Here is a 23,081-nt window from a genome sequence, read left to right on the forward strand (position 1 = left end):
GGCCAAACATCTGCTCTTGATTTCAGGGTGGGCTGAAAGCTCGGTGTCCATTAACATCCATGTCATAATCTCCCAAATAACACCCTAAACTGTGCCTTATGCACGACTTTGCCCAGGCCTGTAAAATGGCGAGCTGCTTTTATAGGCCATACAGGGAATTTTAAGCCAACACCTAGAAGTATTTCATGAATATTAATTAGTTTGCATGGTTGCATTAATGCATGGAGGATGTGAGCTATACGCCACCTCCATAATATGCACATTAATTTTGTGAATTGCTTGATAGAATTTATCCTGTGAAAGTCCTGAGTCCCCGGTAAACACCTCAAAGGAAATCATTTATTCAAAGCAGAGTGAGCAGGCGGCATTCATCAAGGATTTTATTAGTTTATGCAAACGGCTGACTGGAGAGAGATTCCAGTATATGTCTTTGCAGCGTTAGCTAAGCAGAGGGGATAAGAGGGTATTTTTATTACTTTGCAATGTTGATAAAGTCTTTCACAAATCCTGATCAGTAACATGATCAGTTCAATCAGCAGGTGCCACATCTAGAAATGAAGACTGACTGGGTTCTGCAACGTATTCAGACACTTGCTGTAACATTTAGGCACAGAGGGACTTCACTCTTGTTGCAAAGCAGCCGTTAAACACAGCGGACTCAACACTACAATCTCTTCTTTCCTCTCTGTGAATCCAGGAATTCCTGTGGAGGACAGAGTGAACATTTTCATCAACAGTTTTGGCTCCATCCAAGAAACGACCATGGTAAGAATTCACTCAGTCCCACTTCATCCTGACAGTATTGCTAATCAATACCTCTGTCAATCAGGGGCAGTGGATCACAGCGGAAAACTGCTTTATCCCAGAAGTTTTAGGAAAATGCACGAGCGTGTTTTCTTGATGGTATCCGACCATTTAGCAGTGAATCATTATGAAGACTCGGGTTTTCATGCCTCATTTATCTGATGGCTTAATTGCTGATAAAGCAGTGCTCTTTGAATGCTAGTGAGCAGATTAAACTCAAGGACGGCGCTGGGTCGACTCTTGATCACTTAGGAAACAATCAGGAACATTCCTGAAGGTTTTTAATAGGCCTGGCTTACTGGTGCAGTTTAATTTAAAGCTGCTGGGTGGAGCCAATAAACATTAAGCATCTCTCTCAGTCAATATATTCAATCATGTGACAAGGTAATTGAAATTAATGCAGTGCAGAGTGACAGGACCTACAGCTTGACTTGATCCTGTAGCATGAACTCCTCTATGCAGCACGGTTTTGCAGGTTTATTCCAAAAGAAGAGCCAGATTCTGACAGAATAATTGAAAGTGCAGTAACAAGACTTTGACATGTTGATTCCCACAAGTCACGCAGGCATTTAAGTTATTTTTTTTTTACAGAAATAACCGCACTAACAACTGAAACAAAGTCAAAACTTGGTGTGTTTGCAAAACTGTCATTCTGCAGCAGTGCTTGCAAACTCCACGTCTTTCACAGAGCGAATACACTGGCGCTGTTTGATCAGTGGCGTCCATGGCAGACAGAGAGCATGGCGCATTGTGATTACAAACACAATTTGCATACTTCTTAAAGGAAACATAAAACCAATGCATGCAAGTCTTGAAGTTTTGGATTTGTGAAAACTTTTCAACAAGTTTAGCAGGCAAACCTGTGCACTGTGTGTGGCAGCTTGCTTGTGAAACCTCCCATTTTTCAGGTATGAACACTCCAGCTTTAGTTATGGAATATACTGCCAACCTCAGCCTCAACAGGAACAGATAGAGTATTCAGTTTTCGACATTCGCTCTCAGAGTCCTGTTGCAGGTCTGGATAGTGTCTCAGTTCAAAGCATTGATAAATGTTCTCCTACTTCATTTCATGAGGAGTGACACTCTGAACAAAGCGTTAGATCCTATATCCTGGGACTGAGGCTGCATTAAAATCTACTCCAGAAATATTTCTTTTGGCTGCACATCAGCGGAGTGTGTTCACTTATAAAATCTTCCAGCGGAGAGTTTCACACCAGGACCAATTACAGAGCAGTTAGGGTGATAAATGCTGAAAGTGGAAAATCCTTAAACCTCAAAGAGTGCAGCAGAAGTGGCGTGCATGGATGGTGAAAGAAAAGAAAGGGGGAAAGAGAAAAGAAAAGGCAGAAAAAAATCAAGGAGAATGAGAAGAAAGAAAGAAGAAAGAGCAGGAAGGAGGAGGAAGAGACAAAAAATGAAAAGGAAGATGGGACAGTGACAGAAAGGAGGGCAAGAGAATGAGTTACAATGGTTTAGAGGGGAGAAAAAAGGACAAAGAGAAGAGAAGAGAAGAGAAGAGAAGAGAAGAGAAGAGAAGAGAAGAGAAGAGAAGAGAAGAGAAGAGAAGAGAAGAGAAGATGAGAAGGAAGAGACAGGGATGAGGAAATGGAGCAGGGAAAGATGGAGGAAGAAGAAAAGAAATGAGGCAGAAAAGATAAAGGAATGTGAAGAGAGCAAAAGCGGAAAAGCAGGCAGGAGAAGGAAAGAGATCGGATTGAGAGAGAGCTGAGGCTGAGGCACAAAAAGAGAGATGACGGACTCCCAGATGGCAACTCCCGTCTTCCCTCTTCCCCCCAGACGCCCAGCGAAAGGCAGAAAGAGAATGAAAGTGAGGAGCTTCAAAATGTATCAGGGAGGAGACCGAAGAGACAGCTGGTCACCTCTCCCCCTCAATTTATCACTCTGTGGGGTTTTTGATCTCAGGAAACCCTCTCTCATCATTTACACCTCCCTCGGCCGAACACCGCCGCGTCCGCTGTAGTTAACACATCTACTTTCACTACATGATTGTATTCATCAGGAGAGGACTTTTCTCGCTCTTCCTCAGCTCGAGTTTTCCTCGTTGATTACGGCAAGCGCTTGTGTTAAATCTCCCTGGATTCGAAAGCAGTACTGGCAGCTTGATAGTGAGCCAGAGGGAAGAGATATTTCCTTGTGTGCTTCTCAGAAAGCGAAGGTGTTGGAATCGACCTGAGAAGAGCGATTCGTGCTGTCGCTTGAGGACTGGTTGGACACGGTGGTGTAAAATTAGGTTGCGTACAAATGACGGCTTGCTTTCCAAAATGAGATATCAACAGTTTGACCGCTATGCTCCCTCCCAAAAATGTTTACTCGCAGGAAAATAAAGCACATCCTGGGTTATTCCTGAATGTATAAACCATCCAAAGACCTCTGTGTATAAAATGGTTTTTGATGAGTTTTTGAAATTGTTCCTGCCTATTCACTGCATACAAAACAGAGAGGATGGAAAGCCTCATGCGGTTTCTTGTCTCCTCATAGACGTTGTGCATCAACATGTACTGCAACGAATTCCAGGGATCAATCATGCATTGTATATTTTCTGCATTTTTGGCAGGAAGCTGATCTGTGTGTGTACACTGGATGTATACACTGTGATATCTAGTTTTACATGCAGCCCAATGCTGGGTCTAACTTACAGGAGAATACACTTGGGCACCCCTGAAATGAGAATTGTTATTTGGGTACACAGATATAGCAAACATCAGCAGCAATATAAGTTATTATATGTGTTAATGAAGTGTTATCTTGGAGCCTTAGTGTGAAAAGTGTAGCGTAACACTTGTTTGTAGTGTTACTGTGTATGAGAATAAATGCGCAGGCAGTCCGGTCCAGCTCAGGATGTAGCAGGATGCTTGACTGCAGATAAAGATGCCATAGTGGTCAAACAAGCAACACAAAATCACACAATCAATGTAGTTTCATGAAGAACAGATGCATTATAAAACCACATTTAGGTCACTTGGCTGTAGCTCAGATAGCTTCGGTGCAGTTGGAACGTATTTAGTTAACACGCATTCACAAAAAGTGAGAGAAAGCTTTAAAAAGATGAGATGCCAAAATTTGCTCTGCTCAGTCTGGCTCCGCTTAAATCTTCGTCAGCAGACACATTTCACATATGTAGTCAGAAAAATTAGCCTGTGCGCAAAATAAAAGCCGTAAAAGGAGGATCACTTTTGTGACTGCGATGGCTGGGCTCTGTGTTCTGAATGGAGGCTGGTGGCAGCTCAAAAGGTTGCCCGAGAAAAAATAAAAAAACAGGAAGAACGCCTGGAAATGATCCATTAAACAACACTTGGCAGTGCAGCTCATGTGCCCCAAACGCATCCATGACAGAAGAAACAGATGCAAAGTGAATATGTAGGAACAGACTTTGATTATTTGAACCATTAAGCCCATCGCTCTTTTTAAAGACCACCAGCAGCTATGTTAGTATATTATTTTCATGTCATTCACCTGGGACAACAGTTGGCCGGACTCAACCAGAGAAGGACGATTATATGCTTGTGTAGCAGGCGTGGAAGTCAGAGGCAAAGACCTGGGTGAGCAGATGTCATGGGAATGAATGCACAAACATGTTTGGATTCAGGATCCGATGTTAACTTCATGTGCGGGTTGGACTTTCTTTGCGCTGATTGGTTTGAATTGACTCCACAATGATTTGCCAAAAGAAAAACATCTCACACGCATATTCTAGTTCCAATATTATGGATCATGCAATATGGTTGCACGTGTGTCCGTGTGTGTATCTGTGTGTGTTTTGGTGATTCACAATTTGTGAAAAACCTCTTTTATTGACTGCTGACTCCTCACTGCTCTCGACACACCTGGAGGACTGCACTCGACTGAATGCACCCCTTTAGTTTCCATTGCAGTGGCTTAATATTAAGTCCTCATTTTTCTCATTTCATCCTGGTGAAAGCTTTTTGAGTTCTCAAATATTCGCGTGTGAATGTTGTCGTGGTGGCACGGTGGAATGGGGGTAACACTGTCGCCTCACAGCTAGAAGGTCCCAGGTTTGATTCCCGCCTGGGGCGCTGTGGGCTCCACCCTCCACCATGCCTTCGGTGCCTGCTGCTCAAGGAAAGGGGCCTTTCTGTGTGGAGTTTGCATGTTCTCCCTGTGTTCACCTGGGGTATCCTCCATTAAAAAAATAATAACCCACTAAAAACATGCAAGAAGATCACCGCCTGACCAGTAGTGACAAAAGGAACTGGATCCCCGGCCGCCGCTCCTGGTCTGCCGTGGAGGAAGGACTTGGCGGGATGGGTTAAAAGCGGAGAAAATAATTTCACTTAAGCATGGCGTGTGCAGTTTCCCCTGTAACTCTGCATGTTGTGTTGTGATTAATAAAGGGATGACTTCTTCTTGATCTTATTTCATGAAAGCCTACAATCGACTGTGTTCTCAGTTTGTGAGAAAAATGGCATTGTTTTTAATCTGACCTGAGTGCATGAAGCTGTGGCACGTGTCGGCTTTTAGCAGACTCTACACGAGCTACTGCATTAAAAATAAAAAAATTAAAAAAAGGCAACTGACATTATAAAAATTGGGAACAATGGAGAGATGGAAGCTAATTTCTTACCCAGGGTCTCTCACACACACACGCACACACACACAGATACAGCTGGTATTTTGGCAGCATTATTTGACATGTCATCCATCTTCACACTCAGCATTAATAGTCTTTCCTAACACCTGGTCCCAGAACAGCTTGAGGCACGCCATCAAAGCAGGCACAAAAAAACGTCCCAAAGCCTCACAGAGTGAGCAAGAATGTGGACATTTCACTAATAAGCTCTCTAATGAAGTCTCGCATGTTGCTGTAGTGATAACATCTGACCCTCGGACTGCACAGCTTTCTGTGCGTTGACTGATTTTAAAGCAGACGTCGAGTGTTTTCGCTGCAGCTGTGAAATGTCAGTCGGCACGCTAAAGTGGCCCGTTGAAGTTGTCGAAATGTTTGCGGTGAGACAATGCTGCTTGTCATTGAGGCAAAAACAATCTTTAAAAAATGTAACCTGTTAAGAAAGGTGGAACTGCTGCATACTCAAAGACGGTGTCTTAAAAAGAGAAGGTCCCAACTGACAGGAAAGTTTCCACGTTATCTATTCTTTAACCACTCATGACACCATTACCAGAGAAATATCTAAAAATGTCTGTAGAAGGGTTGAAAATGCTTTAATTATCTTATTTAGACTTTTTGAGACACCAGTTGGAGCATTATGGAGATGGATCAAGAGCAGAGCCCAAAGGTCATGAAATAGACAAACACGAACGTGAACAGAAAAATCCTCTTTGTCATTAATCCCTTTGAAAGCCCCCAACTTGCGTCCAGCAGTATTTACGCGATACTGACGTTAACCACGTCTGTGCTCGTCTGTGGTTGCTCCTAACAGGATTACAGAGTCAACATCTTCCTGCGGCAGCGCTGGAACGACCCCAGACTGAAGCTGCCGCAGGACTTCAAGTCCGATTCTCTCACCGTCGATCCCAAGATGTTCAAATGTCTCTGGAAACCTGACCTGTTCTTCGCCAACGAGAAGAGCGCCAACTTCCACGACGTCACCCAGGAGAACATCCTCCTCTTCATTTTCCGTAACGGCGACGTCCTCATCAGTATGAGGTAATGGAGTTTTTTTTTTTTCCATTACAGCCAATATTTATGGTGCATACCTTCTGAAGATGACACTTTTCTTCCAGCTCTTACTGAATATTTGGAATATTTAAATATCACAGTTAATTAAAAGCCTACTTAAACAGTTCTGTAATTGTTCCAGTTGTTTAACTGTTCCAATTTAAACTCGTCCACACGGTGCCTTGGTAAGAAAGTAATAAAGTATAGTAAAACTATAAACTTCCAAAATGATTGTCTGGAAACCTCACAGATTAATTTTTGCCTTTCAGCCGGTGTCTCACAGTGAACCATCTCTCAAAAGATTCACATTCAAGTGAAGAGAGGTCTCCACTCACAGAATGAGTCTAAACTTTCATCCCCTGGCTTCATTTTGATGTGTGAAGTTTACTGACGTCAAATTTCAGAATGTCTTTGAATTGAACTGTCTGATAAGATAAGAAAGGATAAGATAAGATAAAACTTAATTAATCCCACGCTGAGGAAAATAATTGCTACAAACAGCAAAGAATACAAGAGAGACATAGAAAAGGATGAAAAAGACACCATAAAATCAACTATATACATGTAGATTATGTACAAGGGTATAAGAATACCATAAAGATACTATCGCCATATTGAATTGCACATGAGTCAGATATGGCTGATAAATAAAGTGTTGTAACATTAAAAGACATGTAAGATATTTGCACAGATGTAATGGATACGAGCTAATGTTAGCATAGATAGCAGTAGTGTAAACAGTAGGTTTGTCATGTTGCAATGTGAAACAGCATCAGCTCAGCTCGGTCCTTCTCACACAGTGGATGCTGCAGTCTGCTGCAGAAGGAGCTGCTGAAGGCGTCCACTGTCTCATGCAGGGGATAATAGGTCTTGTACAGTCTACGCACTGGAGTTGCACCCGGTCATGACTATTTCCTAGAGGAACCACTTACCAATTAGAGCTTGACTGACATCTTCCTACACAGTAGCTACAAGGCTACATTAATGAAAGGCAACAAGGTTGGATGAGATAAACAAAGCAGTACGAGTTGTTGTTAGTCACTTACAGAAACAACAACTCCTGCATCGGCATATTTCTTCAATCAGTGTTAAAAACTTTAAGTTAACTGCACCTGAAAACCACTAACTTCGCTTCCATGTCAGCTGAAAACAATACACATTTGTATTTGCGACTTTGAATACATGTGTTAGCAAGACTAAACAAGCACATGATTTAAGGCCTAGTTGCATATGACTATTACCTGGAGACCCTAACGTGAAGGTGAAATAACTGATCATTTGTGTTCTAAATGCCCTGAAGCGATTCTTTGGGTCTTCTGTGCATCTCAATCACTTTGGGAAGATTTTTCTCTTCTTTGCAAACATTCGCTGGGTTTCCTTTATGTTTTTTTCCTTTATGAGTTTTTGAGGCTGCGGGCTGCATGAGTGAAATCTCGCCAGGTAATGAGACTGTTGACATGCATAACAGTGGGTGAAAGAAACATTTGATCTTCTAAGAGACCAAATGTAAACACGTTGGGGCTATAGCTCCTCGTGAATTTCCCTGTAACATTTTGTTTATCGCATGCAAATGCAAAAAAAGAGACATACGGATAAAATCCTGTATTCTACAAGGCAAAACTAGTGCTATGCAAACAGAGCTCGTGTGTGACTGTAATTGGATATAAGTGGGTAACAAAAACAGGGCATAATGGAAAAACTGAATGCAGAATTTTCTCCCTCCTCCTCCAGGTTGTCCGTCACGCTTTCCTGTCCGCTGGATCTCACGTTATTCCCTATGGACACACAGAGGTGTAAAATGCAACTTGAAAGCTGTGAGTTTTCTTGAAATAATACCACCTTAAAACACCTCATCAGTTAAAGTCCAGCTGAAATTAAATTGCATTTTGTTTTTGTCTGCTACAGCGTGTGTGTCGGCTCTATAAATCACTTCTCGTGTGTTTTCCTTTGTGAAAAAAAATCAGAAAACATTTAGATTCACGATGGCGCCCCCTAGTTTTGCATTAAATCAGCTCAGTCAAATAAAGCAGGAAAATCAGCGTTCTGTCACAGACAGAGCAGATGGTCACTGCTATACAACACGAGAGCCACAGACTTGGAACAGCTACTCACATTAGCTTTCCTGTCTCCCTCCACAGACATGAGCGCAGGTCCTGTTTGCACCGTAGCTTGTTGAATGAGCCACCAGACAAACATTCGCCAGGAAAAAGCGCACTACTGACGTCCATTTGCAGGCTAGATGGCCAATGAGCTGCTCAGCTGCAGCACGTTGAACAGCATGTAGATTAAACCTACCTGCAGATGGGTCCAGTCAGATGCTGTATTGGTGGTCTTTACTCTTCACTACCACTCGGTCTCTCGTGCCTGCCAGCTGCTGTCAATCAACAGGACACAGAGAGATGAAAGAAATATACAAAAGTATTACAAAACTATTAACAATACATTAAAAAACTAAATTTTCGACTACTAGCAGGTGATTTCAGTTGGACTTTGACACGTGCTTGCTGGTATTTGGGAGACACAGTACAGTATTTATGAGTTGGGAATATATTTGTTTTTGTAAAACAGTTGTTTTGGGGTAAATGAGCTTTTTGCTTGTGTTTAGAAGCCAATTTCAGTGGCGAACACTTGGAAAAGTGGAATAAATCATCATATTTTAAGGCTGTTGTGGAAGTCTCACAGCTAATTGAGCTCGACTGTGGTTATTGCATTGTGTTTACAAAGCAGTTTGGACGTAGATAAGCAAAATAACTTCAAGCCATTTCTCTCGAATGCCAAACCTGACAGCTGAGTTTTAGCCTTTTGCTAGTGTGAGTGCATTTATATCGTTCCTGTGCTCTGATTGTATGTTTCTGTTAGCGAGTGTGGATTGTACGTACATTGGTGGACACACTAATGTGTGTTTGTGTGCAGGAGTCTCACTTTTTGTGCGCCTCTTTCATCTAGTTGGCTACACCACAGACGACCTGCAGTTTATGTGGCAGACAGGCGACCCGGTGCAAATGGACGCCATCGCTCTGCCACAGTTCGACATCAGACAAGAAGATATTGATTATGGGAACTGCACCAAATTCTACTCAGGAACAGGTACCGTCCTCCTCATAAATCCGATTTCTTTTACTGACATATCTTTGAAACAGCAAGCTGTAATGATTATTAGTAAGAAAAATAGCTTTGAAAATGCTCCTTTCAGCTATTACTAGCCTAAAGCAGTTTGCTACTCGCTCTATAGAAACTGAGAATTTGCAGCAGAGAAATATTTTGAACCAGTAAACTTAATTTCTTTCAGATATTTCCATCAGCCACAACGTCTTTAAGCTGAACGAGGTTTTGACCTCAGCGCTGGGTTTTTCCTTTCATCCATTCATTTATTATTCTCTCTGAAATGAGAATATTTTGTTCTGGACTGACTCAAAGCAACGCTGTCCTTAACTTTAGACCCCAGAAGTGTGTTCATATCCCTTCTGCTTGCTCTGACCTTCATTAGCTCGGCCAACAAGCTCATGTGTTCACTCCTGTCCAGTTTTTATTTCATATGTCACAACATCTCAAAAATGACAGGGAGTCTTTGTGCACAATAACAGCTAATTACTTTGTTGTGATCTTGGTCTGGGATTTACTGTACATCGATTCTGTTTGGGTTGTGGAGGGGTGGGTTGCAGCCAGCATACGAGCAGTGTTATGGGCTCCTAGTCGAAGGAATCAGCAGGGGTTGATGGGTCTTTTTGTCAAACTAAGATTAGTTGGGTGCCGTTGATTGAAAGATGAAATCTTAGCAGATCGGATCCTGAGCAGCGGCCACAGCAAGCTTCAGTTGCACGTTCTTATCTGACCAAAGGTTATGCTGTGTGGCCATCTTTGTGGAAAAGGCCACAAGATTATTACACCTCAATCATGCTGCTTTCATTTGTTCAAGGAAATTAAATTTTAACACCTCAATAGCCTGCGATATTGAAAAGATGAACTGCGGATTATTCTGCCCTGTGGAGATTTGTGTTACGATAGAGAGCAAACATGTTACGCGTGCACTGTTGTGCGATCGTACAGTCAGCTGAAATCACATCAAGTGACTAACAAGTCAAAAAGTAGGTAAAGTTAGTGAACTGATAAGTTTCCACTGCAACTGAAGCATAATAGTAGCATAAAATATGGCCTTTTGTGATGGCAGACATCTGACTTGCCATAGCATCGACACCACAGGTATAACTCATACCAGTGATTGCGTCTCTGTCTCAGTCAGGTGTGCCAGTGAGCCAGCATGCACAATCGCAACCTCAGCTCCAGCACAACTGAACGACACAAGTAATTGTCATCTGTTTGACAAGTTGAAGCATCTGCTTTGAGTAAGCTCCACATCAGTTATATCATGTTTTAGGGTTATTTTGAGGGTTAACAAACAAACTGTGGTAGGATTTAGCTCATGGTTAAGTAGCAACAGGGAGCAACACGTGAAATAAAAACTAGTTTTCCTCTGAGCAAATTCGGCTCGTTCTTCGTTCAGTGCTGCTCTGCAGAACGCACCTTGTGGATCCTTGAGCTTGATTTTTCAGTCTTATGATTCATGCATTGCCTACATTCCTATTTACCTGAATCATCAGATTTATTGTCACTCATTTTTCACATACAAGGATTTTGCCTTGAAGTTTTGGTGCATAACAATAAACAATGATAAATATCAGAGAACATAAAAGGATATAAAAAACACTTGTACTCGCTGCAGTGCTCTTCCTCCCTGCCTCTGTGAGCACATTACTGTGTGTCAAATGAATTCAGCCATTCATCTCAGCTGCTTCTCTAGTGGGTCTTGTTGTTCAGATTGTCAGCATTGCATTGTAAATAACAACATTTTGCGTGGCTTCTCCAAGATTTTGGGTTGGAGCTAGTTAGGATGAACCCTAACATACTCTAATGGCCGACATGTCACAGCGACCTTTTTCCCTAAAAGGGCTAAAACGATCGAGCTTTCCACTGAAATAGAAGAGAAACTACAAAACGCGCTCGTGGTGCTTCTCATCTCATGTATTCAGACTAATGTGGGTACCAAACGACATTCGCAGTGAAATGGAAAATCTCTATCAGCCAACAGAGCCGGTATGACCTCAGTGCTCTCGCACTTGGGAGGCGCACTGCTGGCAATGAGTCAGCCTTTTAACGGGTTGCCATGGCAACCTGGCCGGAGACAAAGATCACCTCTGTGTACGACTGGTTCGAGCCTGCTCTGCGACACAGGCAGCCCTTATACGCTGTGTAAAGCTCACCCAGAGATCCCCGGGCTAGTTAAATATTACTTCAGTGCATCCACTCTGCCATCCCATTGGACCCACGGCCGACCTCAAAGAGCAGAAACACAACACTGCTGCAGGAGGTCTGAAGAGCAGAGACGCTCACTCCGTGCCGGTCCAAGCCCAGCTAACGAGGACCACATTTCCAGCAGAGATGGATCGGTTCAAAGTGATCATTTATGAGTGGAAATTTATGCTGTGCCGTTAAGAACCATCACCTTCAGAAAACAGAAACATGTTTGGATCCACTGAAAACAGGAGCTTTGGACAGGTTCGGGTCTCAATCAGCTGGAAGCAGGGCTTTTTGGGGTGTTGCCCAGAGCGCTCGAAGAGGTCTCAGCTTTAACAACATTCACTGAAATGATGTGAAAGTCCTCATGCCCATCGACCCCTTTTCTTTTTCCTCTCTCTGTTGCTAATGATGCGCACAGCTGGGCTTTGCTTTGTGCTTGGGCAGGAAGGAGGCAGATCAGACACCCGACTCAACTTGACTCCTACCTTCCCCATAAATACTTGATATTGACTCTTTAACTCCAGTATCATTTGATTGTTGATGTTGTTTCACATCACAACACCAGAAACCTTCTTTTTGCACTACCTGCTGATATCACTGTATCTGTTTTTGTAAATAATGTACATATATATAGTTGATTTTATTTTGTACCCTGTATTTATTGTCTATTTGTTCTTATTCCACATCCTGTTTTTGTTCTTGCTGTCTGTAACAGCTAAATTTTGTCAGTGTGGGATCAATAAAGTTTATCCTATCTTATACGGATTTCACTTTGGGGGCTGGATCCTGCTAAGTTCACATTCCTTGACTGAATAAGTCCACGTGTCTGCATCCATGTCAGATCATTCAGAGCATAATTACGAGAAGACGTTCACACCACCATCGTGTCATTCTGAGTTGGAGATATCCAATTTTCAGCGACAATATCCCAGATGTTTTGGTTCCACTCGTTTATAAACTGCAACCAATATCCAACACTGTCACTGTGTTTACATGCAGTCAGTATTCGGGTAATGGTCAATATTCCGGTTTCTGAAACATTCGGAATAACCTGTTTAGATGCGTGAGCAAACAGGGGTAATCAATTGGGATATCCCGATTAAAACAGCAACGCACGGACAACATGACGACGCATGGAGAACGTCATTTCAGCTTCTTCTTCTTGTATCCAAAAACAACAACAACAACAGCAGCAGCAGCAGCACGGTGGATAATGAACAGCCCAGGGCTGGTGCTGACCCACCACCAGTACTTGGACACTGTTCTGTCTCACTTTCTTCATTCATGGATGGCGAGAACGTGAAGAAATAGGAAATGGAGCTGTGCCATCCATATCCATGCTACTTGCACTCAAAAGACCAAGATTCATTGCGAATAGAACACGCGCAGAACACAAATTAATGTTCCGTTCGATGGGGATTTTCCGATAGGCGTATACATGACCAAAAATTCGGGTTAGAAAAGGAGTAACCCAGGGGTCATATTCCGGTTTTTAACATATATTCCGGTTTTTAAAAACCGGAATATGAGCATATTCGGGTTTTTCAAAAGGCTTAATGGTGTTTACATGGCCGTGCGCAACCGGGTTATTGCTGATATTCTGGTTATGAAAGGGTTACTTGACTGCATGTAAACATAGTAAATGAGAGCAGCTCATTCATCAGGTGTGACTGTGAGACCAGCAGTGCACAAATGCACCGTGATTGGTTTAGATCTCTGTCAGACCAGACTGTCTCATCCAGGGGGAAGGTGCAGCTTCAGTTCCTATAAAGACCCCCCCTTCATAGGTTGTGCCTTCTAACGACCCCGCCTCTAAATTGGAGCACAGTTACCCTCCGTGTGATGCATACCCAATGACTGCGTCTCATTTTTTAACTTCCAGGCAAACTGCGTGTCTCACTGAAGCTGAATCATGTTTGACGGTTTTCTCCTCTCTCATGCAGGGTACTACACTTGCGTAGAGGTTATCTTCACCCTAAGGCGACAGGTTGGCTTCTACATGATGGGTGTTTACGCCCCCACGCTGCTCATCGTAGTCCTCTCCTGGCTGTCCTTCTGGATCAACCCTGATGCCAGTGCCGCCAGGGTCCCTCTGGGTACGGTTTATTTGATCAATTCCATCATTTCCGCTGACGTTTTACAAATACGCTTGATCTGTAAATATTCCCTGTGCTGTTGAACCATGTGTTGAGAGATGGGATGAAAAAGAGGTGGGTATGTGTTTATATTATTGAGGTAATTAGGTGTGAAAACTCCTGCTCTAAGAAGCCTTGAAGAAGACTGGTTGATCAAATACACACCTCTGTGAAGGATTTCTGTGTTTTCAGGGATCACTGACATTAAGGCCCCAATCATCTCCACCATGACATCATCAATCACTTTGACACCATGAAGGACTTTATCTGTCAAGCATGGTGCCATGTCCAGTGTTGTCCTGTGTGTGATAAATCACTGAGTAAAGCTGTAATTGACAGATGGGACCCACTGCAGTGGTGCTTTATGTAAGTAATTGATTCTAAATAGCAGTAGCTGCGCTCAATAGCTGCACTTTTGCTGCTTGATCCATGTTAAAGTTGTTAGATTTTAGTCATTGGGGCAGTCAGGATTTAACCCATTACTGATAAGTTTAATTTCCACATCTGTCAATGATCTGACACTCAGTTAAACCACATTACCTAGCTGTCTAAAATTTAACAGGCTTCAGTTTTCTCCTCGGCCATGTCACCTGATTAACTTTTACATGATGCCTGTTTACACAAATGCAGATTTCCACCGCTTAAAATATGCTCGTACACGGTTTAGCTAACGGTAGAAAACAAGTGCAGGCTCTTGTGCTTCCTGTGAATCCTCATGTTAATCAGTGTGGGCAGCAAGGGTTTTTCAGGAGACGGAGAAAGCCAGGAGACACTCAGCTGGCCAACGAGGCACACCTGATCCCTATTAACCCAATTAACCAAGGGCTGCGCTGAGGAGCGGCGCTGTTCTTCCAAACCAGAGAAGCACAGTGTGTCAAGCCTGAGGAAGGTCCAGCTAGATTACTCCACTGTTGGCCTGAGCCCTGAGGGGATGCTGGGATGGTTCAGTGCTGGTAGTGCTTAATTTATCTTGTGTTTTTGTTCACACACTGAATAAATCACAGGCTGGAAGCAGATGAGCGATCTCTGGTGTCCTTCTTGCCTACAGTACAGTGTGAGCCCTACTTTGCCTGAGCTGCGCTTGATGGAAAAGGGACAGAAATCTCTCAAAGGAGGTTCAGACACTGTGTTTGGTCTGATAATTTTGATACTTTCTCATCAAAATAAAATGAAACAAGCACAGCATTTTTTTTACTTTTACCAAATAACATATAGCTTAAACAGCAGAACATAAAATTATTAATAGTTGCAGTGAAAGTGGCTATAATCAATATTTTTACAGCAGCAATATGTCAAATATTATAGTGATACAAAGAATTATCACCTGGATGTACAGCTCCCCGCAGCTTTATGGAGCTTTATATGGAGTTTGAGGTGAGTGTTGACTGCATTTTACTGATTGCTCTCAACTTTTACTGTTTTGGTTCCCTCTCAGCTCTCCCATATGTGTGTTTTCGGCAGCGGTATGCAGTGAAAAAGCTCTAACAAACCACTGTACACTAGCGACCGTCGTGGTTTGTCTCTATTCTTTATATTTTTGTCTGTGCTGTATGCATATTAATATCTTTCCCGTACATGCGTGCTAACACTGCATATGGTAGAAGTACAACATAAAAAATTCAGGCAAAGCTTGTGTTCGCTGGAAAAGCATCCATTTCACTTACCTTCCACTTACCTGCTTACCTTTTCCTCCTCCTCCGTAATTCAACCTGTGTGTGATATGTCAGTGTCACCTACATACAGTATCACAGGGGCACCTCTGGGTGTGCAGGGCTGCATGGATAAGATAATCCATTGTTATCCCACTCCAGTCGTCCACTGCCTCCTTCACTCCATCCTCTCTCCAGCTGTTTATCACCACTCTCATCCCATCATCACTCCGACTCCTCCTGGAGGCCTCCTCTGACTTCTCTCTAAATGGGATCAGTCCAGGTCAGTCAACACCCAGGTGTGGGACCACTCTCATTTATTGCTCTGTGCGGTACCTTTGTGTGTCCATGTACATGTGTGTATGTGCGTCCATGTGTTCATTTAACCGAGTTTTCATGCGTTTACACAGCGTGTTTTCTCTCTTGATGGGAGCAAATATAACAGTAAAAATGTTTTTTCTGTTGCAGAGATGTATGTTCATGTTTTTCTCTCTTATACAAAGGCCAGTTTTATTTTGTGCATGCAGCTGAGTGTGTCACTGGGAACAAGGCAAACAAGGCTATTTCAGTATTGGTGCCTTTCATGTTTTCTCTATTTGCAGATAATAGGTGGGCTTCCAGGTTGACAATCCTCCCTATAGCAGTTTGCTCCTGTGAGGATGGAGCACTTTGATTAGAAATCCTGAACCCTGTACGAACTCTCCCTTGATGAGTGACCATAATGAGGCCTGGAGGCAAAACCCATCAGTCATCATATTGTATTTATTATCTCTCTAAAGATTCATTACCGTGAGGGAAGCGGGAGTGAAGCCCTTCATGGGTGCTTATAATACCCTCCGAAGAGTTGTTGTAATTTTCCCCACTGTAGCCTGAAAGAGTGCTGCTGCGCTCGGGGGGATCTCTAACCTGTAATCCTGTTGGCCATCGGAGATAAAAATCAATTTAAAATTACTATCATTCGAGGCGGCTAGACAGTAGAGGCTAAAGCTCTTGGAGGTGTCTTAATAAAGGAGGTAAAGATGGCGTTCATCTTCTCAGAAACTGTGTGGATGTGAGCATTTTATTACGGCTTCTGTGCATTTTGGAAGAAGCATCTGTTCAGTGTTTTGAGTTTTGAAGAGGAATTTTTTTCACTCAGCAGCAGGTTAATCAAATGGATTTCCTCAGCAGAAACAAGCATTTCATCTACATAAGAAAGACTGTCTATGTCAGTGGTGTCTCTTGACAATCATGGCTGAGTATTGATCCTTTTCGGCACAGACTGAAATCTGTCTGTAGCACCAAACATCAAAAACGCCTGATTTATTGTCTTGTTTTGCTTATTCTGTAATCACATAAGAAGATTGAAGTCATAATTAAAATTCTTACATTGATAAGTTCTTATATGGCAGCTTCTTTTAATGCATTTTAGAAAAATTGTTCTGTTGTTTGATGACTCAACGGTTTTCTTTATAGGTATCAAATCCAAAATGCAGGTACAGGAGTAGCAGAATAGAAATCAAACAAGAAGTAGACAGTGCAGGACAGAAAAAGGAAGTGCAGAAGAAAGATATTTTGAATAGAGATGTGGGAAAAATCCAAGTTCCTCTCACTTTGCTGACTGACAAGGTTACTTGTCCACCTCTTTCTTCAGGCATCCTCTCGGTGCTCTCGCTGTCCTCTGAGTGCACCTCCCTGGCTTCAGAGCTGCCCAAAGTGTCCTACGTCAAGGCCATCGACATCTGGCTCATCGCTTGCCTGCTGTTTGGCTTCGCCTCGTTGGTGGAGTACGCTGTGGTTCAAGTGATGCTGAACAGCCCGAAGCGCATCGAGGCCGAGAAGGCCAAGATGGCGTCCAAGGAGAAGGCTGCGGGAAAGAGCCCCGCTGCCCGGAACAACACGGTGAACGGGACCGGAGGGACGCCGCTTCACGTCAGCACCTTGCATGTCAGTAGATCTGGTTTGATATCTTGAGTGTGCTTGTGTGTGTGTGTGTGTGTGTTCTTCATCCTTCCTCAGTCAAACATTGAACATTGAACTCCATGTTTGTCAAGCAAAAACAGCTCGGGGTCCAAAGGCTAGTTATGTTTATGTTTTTCAGTGATCATGGTAATGTGGAATTATGAGGACTCTTCACACTGCTCTATATATGATTTAAGTATGTAATCAAATGAGTTCATATCAGTAATGATGCTGTAGATGCTCGCCACAGCATTTCAGTGACGGTGCCTTTTTGTTGCTTTGAGAGCGCACTGTGTGTTTGCATGTCTGTGTTTATGTAAATGATTCTATGCAACCTCCCACCTACAGTGACACACAGCACAATGGCAGCATGCATATTCCAGATCCAACATCCTCAGGCACAGAGATCTAATCTAAATGCAAAACACGGAAATCCAATCATTAAAATCTGGCATTGTCTCCAGCGCACACACACTGTAAACACAGCTCAGTCAGGACTCAAGTCTGACACTCACATGGACATCAGTATGGTGCACAGCTCTTCCAATTGTACGCCTAATTGAAATTCATTTACCTCTAAATCCACGTTTGTCTGGACCACATTTGGTTTGAGAGAATTACATTATTCCATTGAGGTTTAATGGGTTTTCTTGTCAAGACCAAATCAAAATAATGAAGCTTTAATGAGCTTAATGACTTCAGTGAGTAAGCATCCATAGTCTGATTAGATCCTGTTCACCCTGCAGGCCTTCAGGGAAGTTGATGAAAGGGATTTTTTGGATGACATTAAACTACATCCTTTTGCTGATTCTCATAAGTACTGGTTGCTTGATATGAAAGCACATAGAGGGTACAGAGGGGCTATGAGACCCTGGATGATAGAAGAACCATATTAGGCAACACAGCAGAGCACAAAGCAAATCTAATTCTGGCTCCTCTCTCTTTTCTCTTAAAATAACAGTAGTTTTGTTGTATCAGCGTGAGTTCTGTCCAGGCTTCAGGATCAAACAGCTCCTTTACTGGGTTTTTAGTCTGTTTTCAATCGACTCCAACGATCCCAAACAGCCTCATTTAAATGTTAAGATGAAGCCCGCCTGCAGCGTGGATGTGACGTTTAAGAGACATCATTGCTGCTGTTACACATGCAACGTGTGATTATAAAGGAGGGAGTGTTTCTACATGACGATTTGTGCAGTTTGGTTCACAACCAAGGACAAACTAGACCACATTTCGCATTGTAATAGATGTAGTTCCTGCAGCTTTCTTTCCAGAGAACGTCAAAATGCATGTTGTTTACAGCCTAATTTTGGGGTGTTGTTTCTTTCAGTGCTTTTTAAATGAGGCCAAGTCTTAAACTCCTTCACACTTGACAGAGAGACTGAAAAGCTGATTAATAGCAGATATGTAGATAAACTGTCAGATGTCTGTGGTTCAAAAAGGGCTCAGTGCACAGCAGATAGATGCAAAGATAAACCTGCAGGGGAGAGATGGAGGGGTAGAGAGAGGGGACAAAAAGGAACAGATCTGTTCTGGGTGCAGGTGTTTTACCAGTAAAAACAGCTTTAGCAGATTTTAAATCTTCATGTTATGTAATGTTTGCAGACAGAAAGAAATTAGCGCCATCATAACGCCCTGATGAAGTGGTGTTATGGAACAATCCAGTAGCACACAGATCAGATAGAAAAAAAAGACGTTTGTCAGCCTTTGGAGCGAAGGTCAGTGACCGGTCGTAAATCAGCAATGGCAAACTGAACTAAACACGGAGCAGGCAGGTGTCATAAACAGGCAGGCAGGTAAGGAGGACAAAGGTTAGACCGCTAAGGCTGCTGGGCACAGTAGACGGGGCAAAGGGGCTGAGCTGCTGCTGAGCTTTAACACTTTGGTGTGGTTGCGCTGCCTCAGGGGCTGCCAGCAGCGGAGCAGACTGTTAGCCTAATCTCATCTTGCTTTATATGACCCCCTTTATACCTTGCATTAAAATATGTTTTCCGTGATAGTGCTTGGCTGGATCAAGCTGTGCATGCACCCGAGACATACTGAGGACGGGTTGTGATCCAGTCACAAGAAAACCAGATAACACTGGTCGCAGTCTTCTGCAAATGACAACATTTGACACCCATCACCATCGTCTCCCACCAGTCTTGACTGGGTTCCCAGATCGTCCTCTGTGCAGCGATGGCACTGACCACAGCAGCAGCATAAAACAGCATTCTCTGCTTTCGTCTTCAGCATTGTGGTTGTTTGAAGACGGCTTCTTTCCCTGCTTTGATAGGAAATCAAAAGTCCATGGCACAGCTTCATGGATGGCTGCCATCTTTGTTTTGTTCTTGCTGTTTTGGACCCGTTAAAGTGAGAGGAGGTTTTAAGAGGGAAGAAGAAGAAGAAGAGCAAAAAGGAAGAGGCTGGACAGAGCAATCAGATCTCAATATGGACACATTAATATCAGGTGTCAATGTAATGAGGTTAAATCATAATCAGGATGTTTAATGCAAGGTGTAGATAGGGTGTCTCTTTCAGATTGATACATGCAATGCAGTGAATGCAATGCTGCAGAATAATCAGCTCTGATGTCCCTCATGTTGCTCTCTTGCACCCAGGTGGCAGAGACCCGCTGCAAGAAGGTTTGCACCTCTAAGTCAGACCTGCGGACCAACGACTTCAGCATCGTGGGCTCGCTCCCGCGGGACTTTGAGCTGTCGAACTTTGACTGCTACGGGAAGGCGATCGACACCGGCGCCGCTGCCGGCAAATCCCAGTCCAAGAACAACAAGAAACCTCCTCCCCCGAAACCAGTCATCCCCTCCGCTGCCAAAAGAGTCGACCTGTACGCCCGAGCCCTCTTCCCCTTCTCCTTCCTCTTCTTCAATGTGATTTACTGGTCCATATACTTGTGATTGTCTTTATCTTGTATTATTAACCCACCACTTCACTCCAAATGAGTTCTTTATTGATTGATTTGAATTCCAAAGTGAACAGTTAGAAATGTGAATCTTAGCCATACAAGATGAACGCAGACAAGAAAAGAGAATTATTATTATTACTACATTTATCTCACATAGAAATAGCCAGCTGCCATCATTGTGTATTAAATGATTATAACTTAATCTTTATTTATCTAAAAAAGGATATTATAGCATCTTGTACTGAAAAACTTTATTTATTGATAATGGTATTGGAGAGACTAACGCAGGATTGCAGATGTAGCTGTTGTGACGAATGGTGTGCAAACAAATCCACTAAGACCGAGCAGAAGATGCACAGATCTATAAAAGAGCATTTGTAAATAGCTATTTGATTTTTTTTGCCCTTGCCAAGCGGGAGTTTGTCCCCGAGTTTCATAAGTTAAAGCATTTTATTTAAGCTTCAATGCAAAGTGTAACTGTAATTACCTTGCATGTTAAAAAGTGTGCATGTCTATGGAGATAAAATCTAAATATATACAGAGTATTTAGTAAATTTTACTATGATTTGCTCTTGAAAAGATAAGTGGGTACGTGAAACACCGTGTTTCTGTCCGGAGGGTCATGTGACACTGCCACTCTTTCAACAAGTGTAACGTTTGAAACACTCTGCTCCTGTCCAGATGGTCATGTGACACTGCCACTCCTTCAACCAATGTAACGTCTGACATCTCCCACCTGTAGTGTGTGTAAATGGGTCACTCGTGAGCTGTGACCATGTGTTTGTGAAATTTACAAGCAGAGTTTAAAAAAAAGACAATAAATGATCAAATGACTTTTCACCATTTGCTGTGATTAAAGTTGAACACCTTTGAATTCTTAAACACTGTTTGGTTTTTTGTGAAAAGTGCAGCTGGAGGGTTTGGGATTCACACTCAACCCCGCACTTTTGACTTGAAATAGCTGGAAATCATCTGCATCCCCAGCATCTTGCCTTCGCTCTGCCGACATGTATCCCGGCATCACACAACAACACATCTGTTTCTTCCACCGAGGCTTGACCTCTCCCAATATGCCAAACCAGCCATCTATTATTCATGCAAACCTGCTTGGAAAATGACCCCTGACTATCATTGTGAGACTTCTCATATGAAATCTGTCTCTGGTTTAATGAAGCAAGATACATGCTGACCTTATGTCACGACAACCTGGTCATATTAATGAAGTTTGAGGCAAATTGGGTCAGCGTTGCTCATGCAAAGGAGAGCGAAATCGTCATTGCTGCTGCTTTTTTTTTTTTTTTCTTTTTGGTTTGCACAAAATCAGAAAACAGGACCTCTTTTTTCCCTCTCTGCGGCTGCCATGGTTACAGACATGGGAATGAATTTTTGTCTGTCACAACAAACGCTCGGCTGAGACGCAGAATGGGAGTCGGACTGAAACTCGACTTCTGAAATCTGCAGATGAAACCTGAACCATCGAGAGAAGCACATGTTCTCACGGACTAATGAAAAATGCATTGATTTGTGTTTAATTTTGGCTGATGTGAGGACTCATTGGAGCTCTGACTGAATCTCAAATGAGAGTGATTCTGCCTTGCAGTGCCCTCCAATGGTCACATCTATATTTGTTTAATGTAATGAAGAGACTAAGCTCTCTCCTGAGAGACAGAGGCAGATGTACTGCCAGGGTGTATGTGAAGTATGATACTGGCAGAAGGCGAGGCAAAAGGAGTCGGATTCCCATTTCATGCCAAAATACTGGCACTGCATATGCTATGAAAGCTTTTCCTTTTGGTCCACAGACCAGAATTATGAGACATTTTCAGTGGTGGGACTACACTTAATTATTAATGTCCAAATCCTTGAAGATATGAAGTGATGTTGAGCATCTTAGCGGCTACTTTTTCATAAAATATGTTGAACACTTTAGCTTAATGGTTAACACCACCGGTACTGTAGATGTATCAAATGCAGCTCTTGTCATTGGAGTGACTCATGTGTGTGTGTGTGTGTGTGTGTGTGTGTGTGTGTGTGTGTGTGTGTGTGTGTGTGTGTGTGTGCGTGCATGTGTGTCGGCACACTCCACCCCCGCACCCCTGCACCCTGCTAGTAGCTCAGTGCAGTAACCTATATCACACAGGGTGCTTTCTAATCCAACATGACCTCTCACCAGGCTTCCACCCAGGCCACCAAGAAAAAGCACCATGACAGTCAGGCAATGATTAGTGGAGGAAGAGTGGGGGAGGAGAGGCCACGGGGCTTATTGGAAGCTCATTTACTGTGAACAAGGATTTCATACATCAGTGTTGTGCTTTTACAACCTTCTTCTGGCCTCACAGATAAATGCATACAGTCAGCAGTGACTTCCTTATCAAAAGCTCCATCCAGCGTAACGCTACCGTCGGTGTGTCCGTCAAATTTTCAGAATCAAGAGCTTATTTTGATCCCATAGTGATTAACATTAGACCGCATCCCATCTACCATTATTACCTACCGTCCAGTGACTTCTGCAGTCTGTATCATATTTGTGCTTTAGGGTGAGACGCGGCAGGTGTATCGGGTAAAAATGTTAACTACCAGCTGTAAAAGACACCATGAATGTCCCCATCTGAATACTGTCCTTAAGACAATTATTTCTTGTATTACAAGTTTTCAGACAGTTCATGCATAAATATTCAAATTAGATATTATTACATTAA

At 42.8% G+C, this 23,081-nt stretch overlaps 1 protein-coding gene across 2 annotated transcripts in view; it reads left to right on the forward strand.

The window, feature by feature from the left end:
- Positions 1–21,264, forward strand: part of glrbb (glycine receptor, beta b) — a 28,101-nt gene extending 6,837 nt beyond the window's left edge. For both annotated transcript variants that reach the window (XM_070962622.1, XM_070962621.1), the window contains 7 exons: positions 698–765; positions 6,222–6,448; positions 8,192–8,274; positions 9,407–9,547; positions 13,699–13,851; positions 17,173–17,465; positions 20,078–21,264. In XM_070962622.1, coding sequence (XP_070818723.1) covers positions 698–765; positions 6,222–6,448; positions 8,192–8,274; positions 9,407–9,547; positions 13,699–13,851; positions 17,173–17,465; positions 20,078–20,374 — 1,262 coding nt within the window. In that variant the 3' untranslated portion in view covers positions 20,375–21,264. The remainder of the gene's footprint in view (positions 1–697; positions 766–6,221; positions 6,449–8,191; positions 8,275–9,406; positions 9,548–13,698; positions 13,852–17,172; positions 17,466–20,077) is intronic.
- Positions 21,265–23,081: the final 1,817 nt, after the last annotated feature.

Source organism: Chaetodon trifascialis, chromosome 5, assembly GCF_039877785.1.
Source record: "Chaetodon trifascialis isolate fChaTrf1 chromosome 5, fChaTrf1.hap1, whole genome shotgun sequence".
NCBI lineage: Eukaryota > Metazoa > Chordata > Actinopteri > Chaetodontiformes > Chaetodontidae > Chaetodon > Chaetodon trifascialis.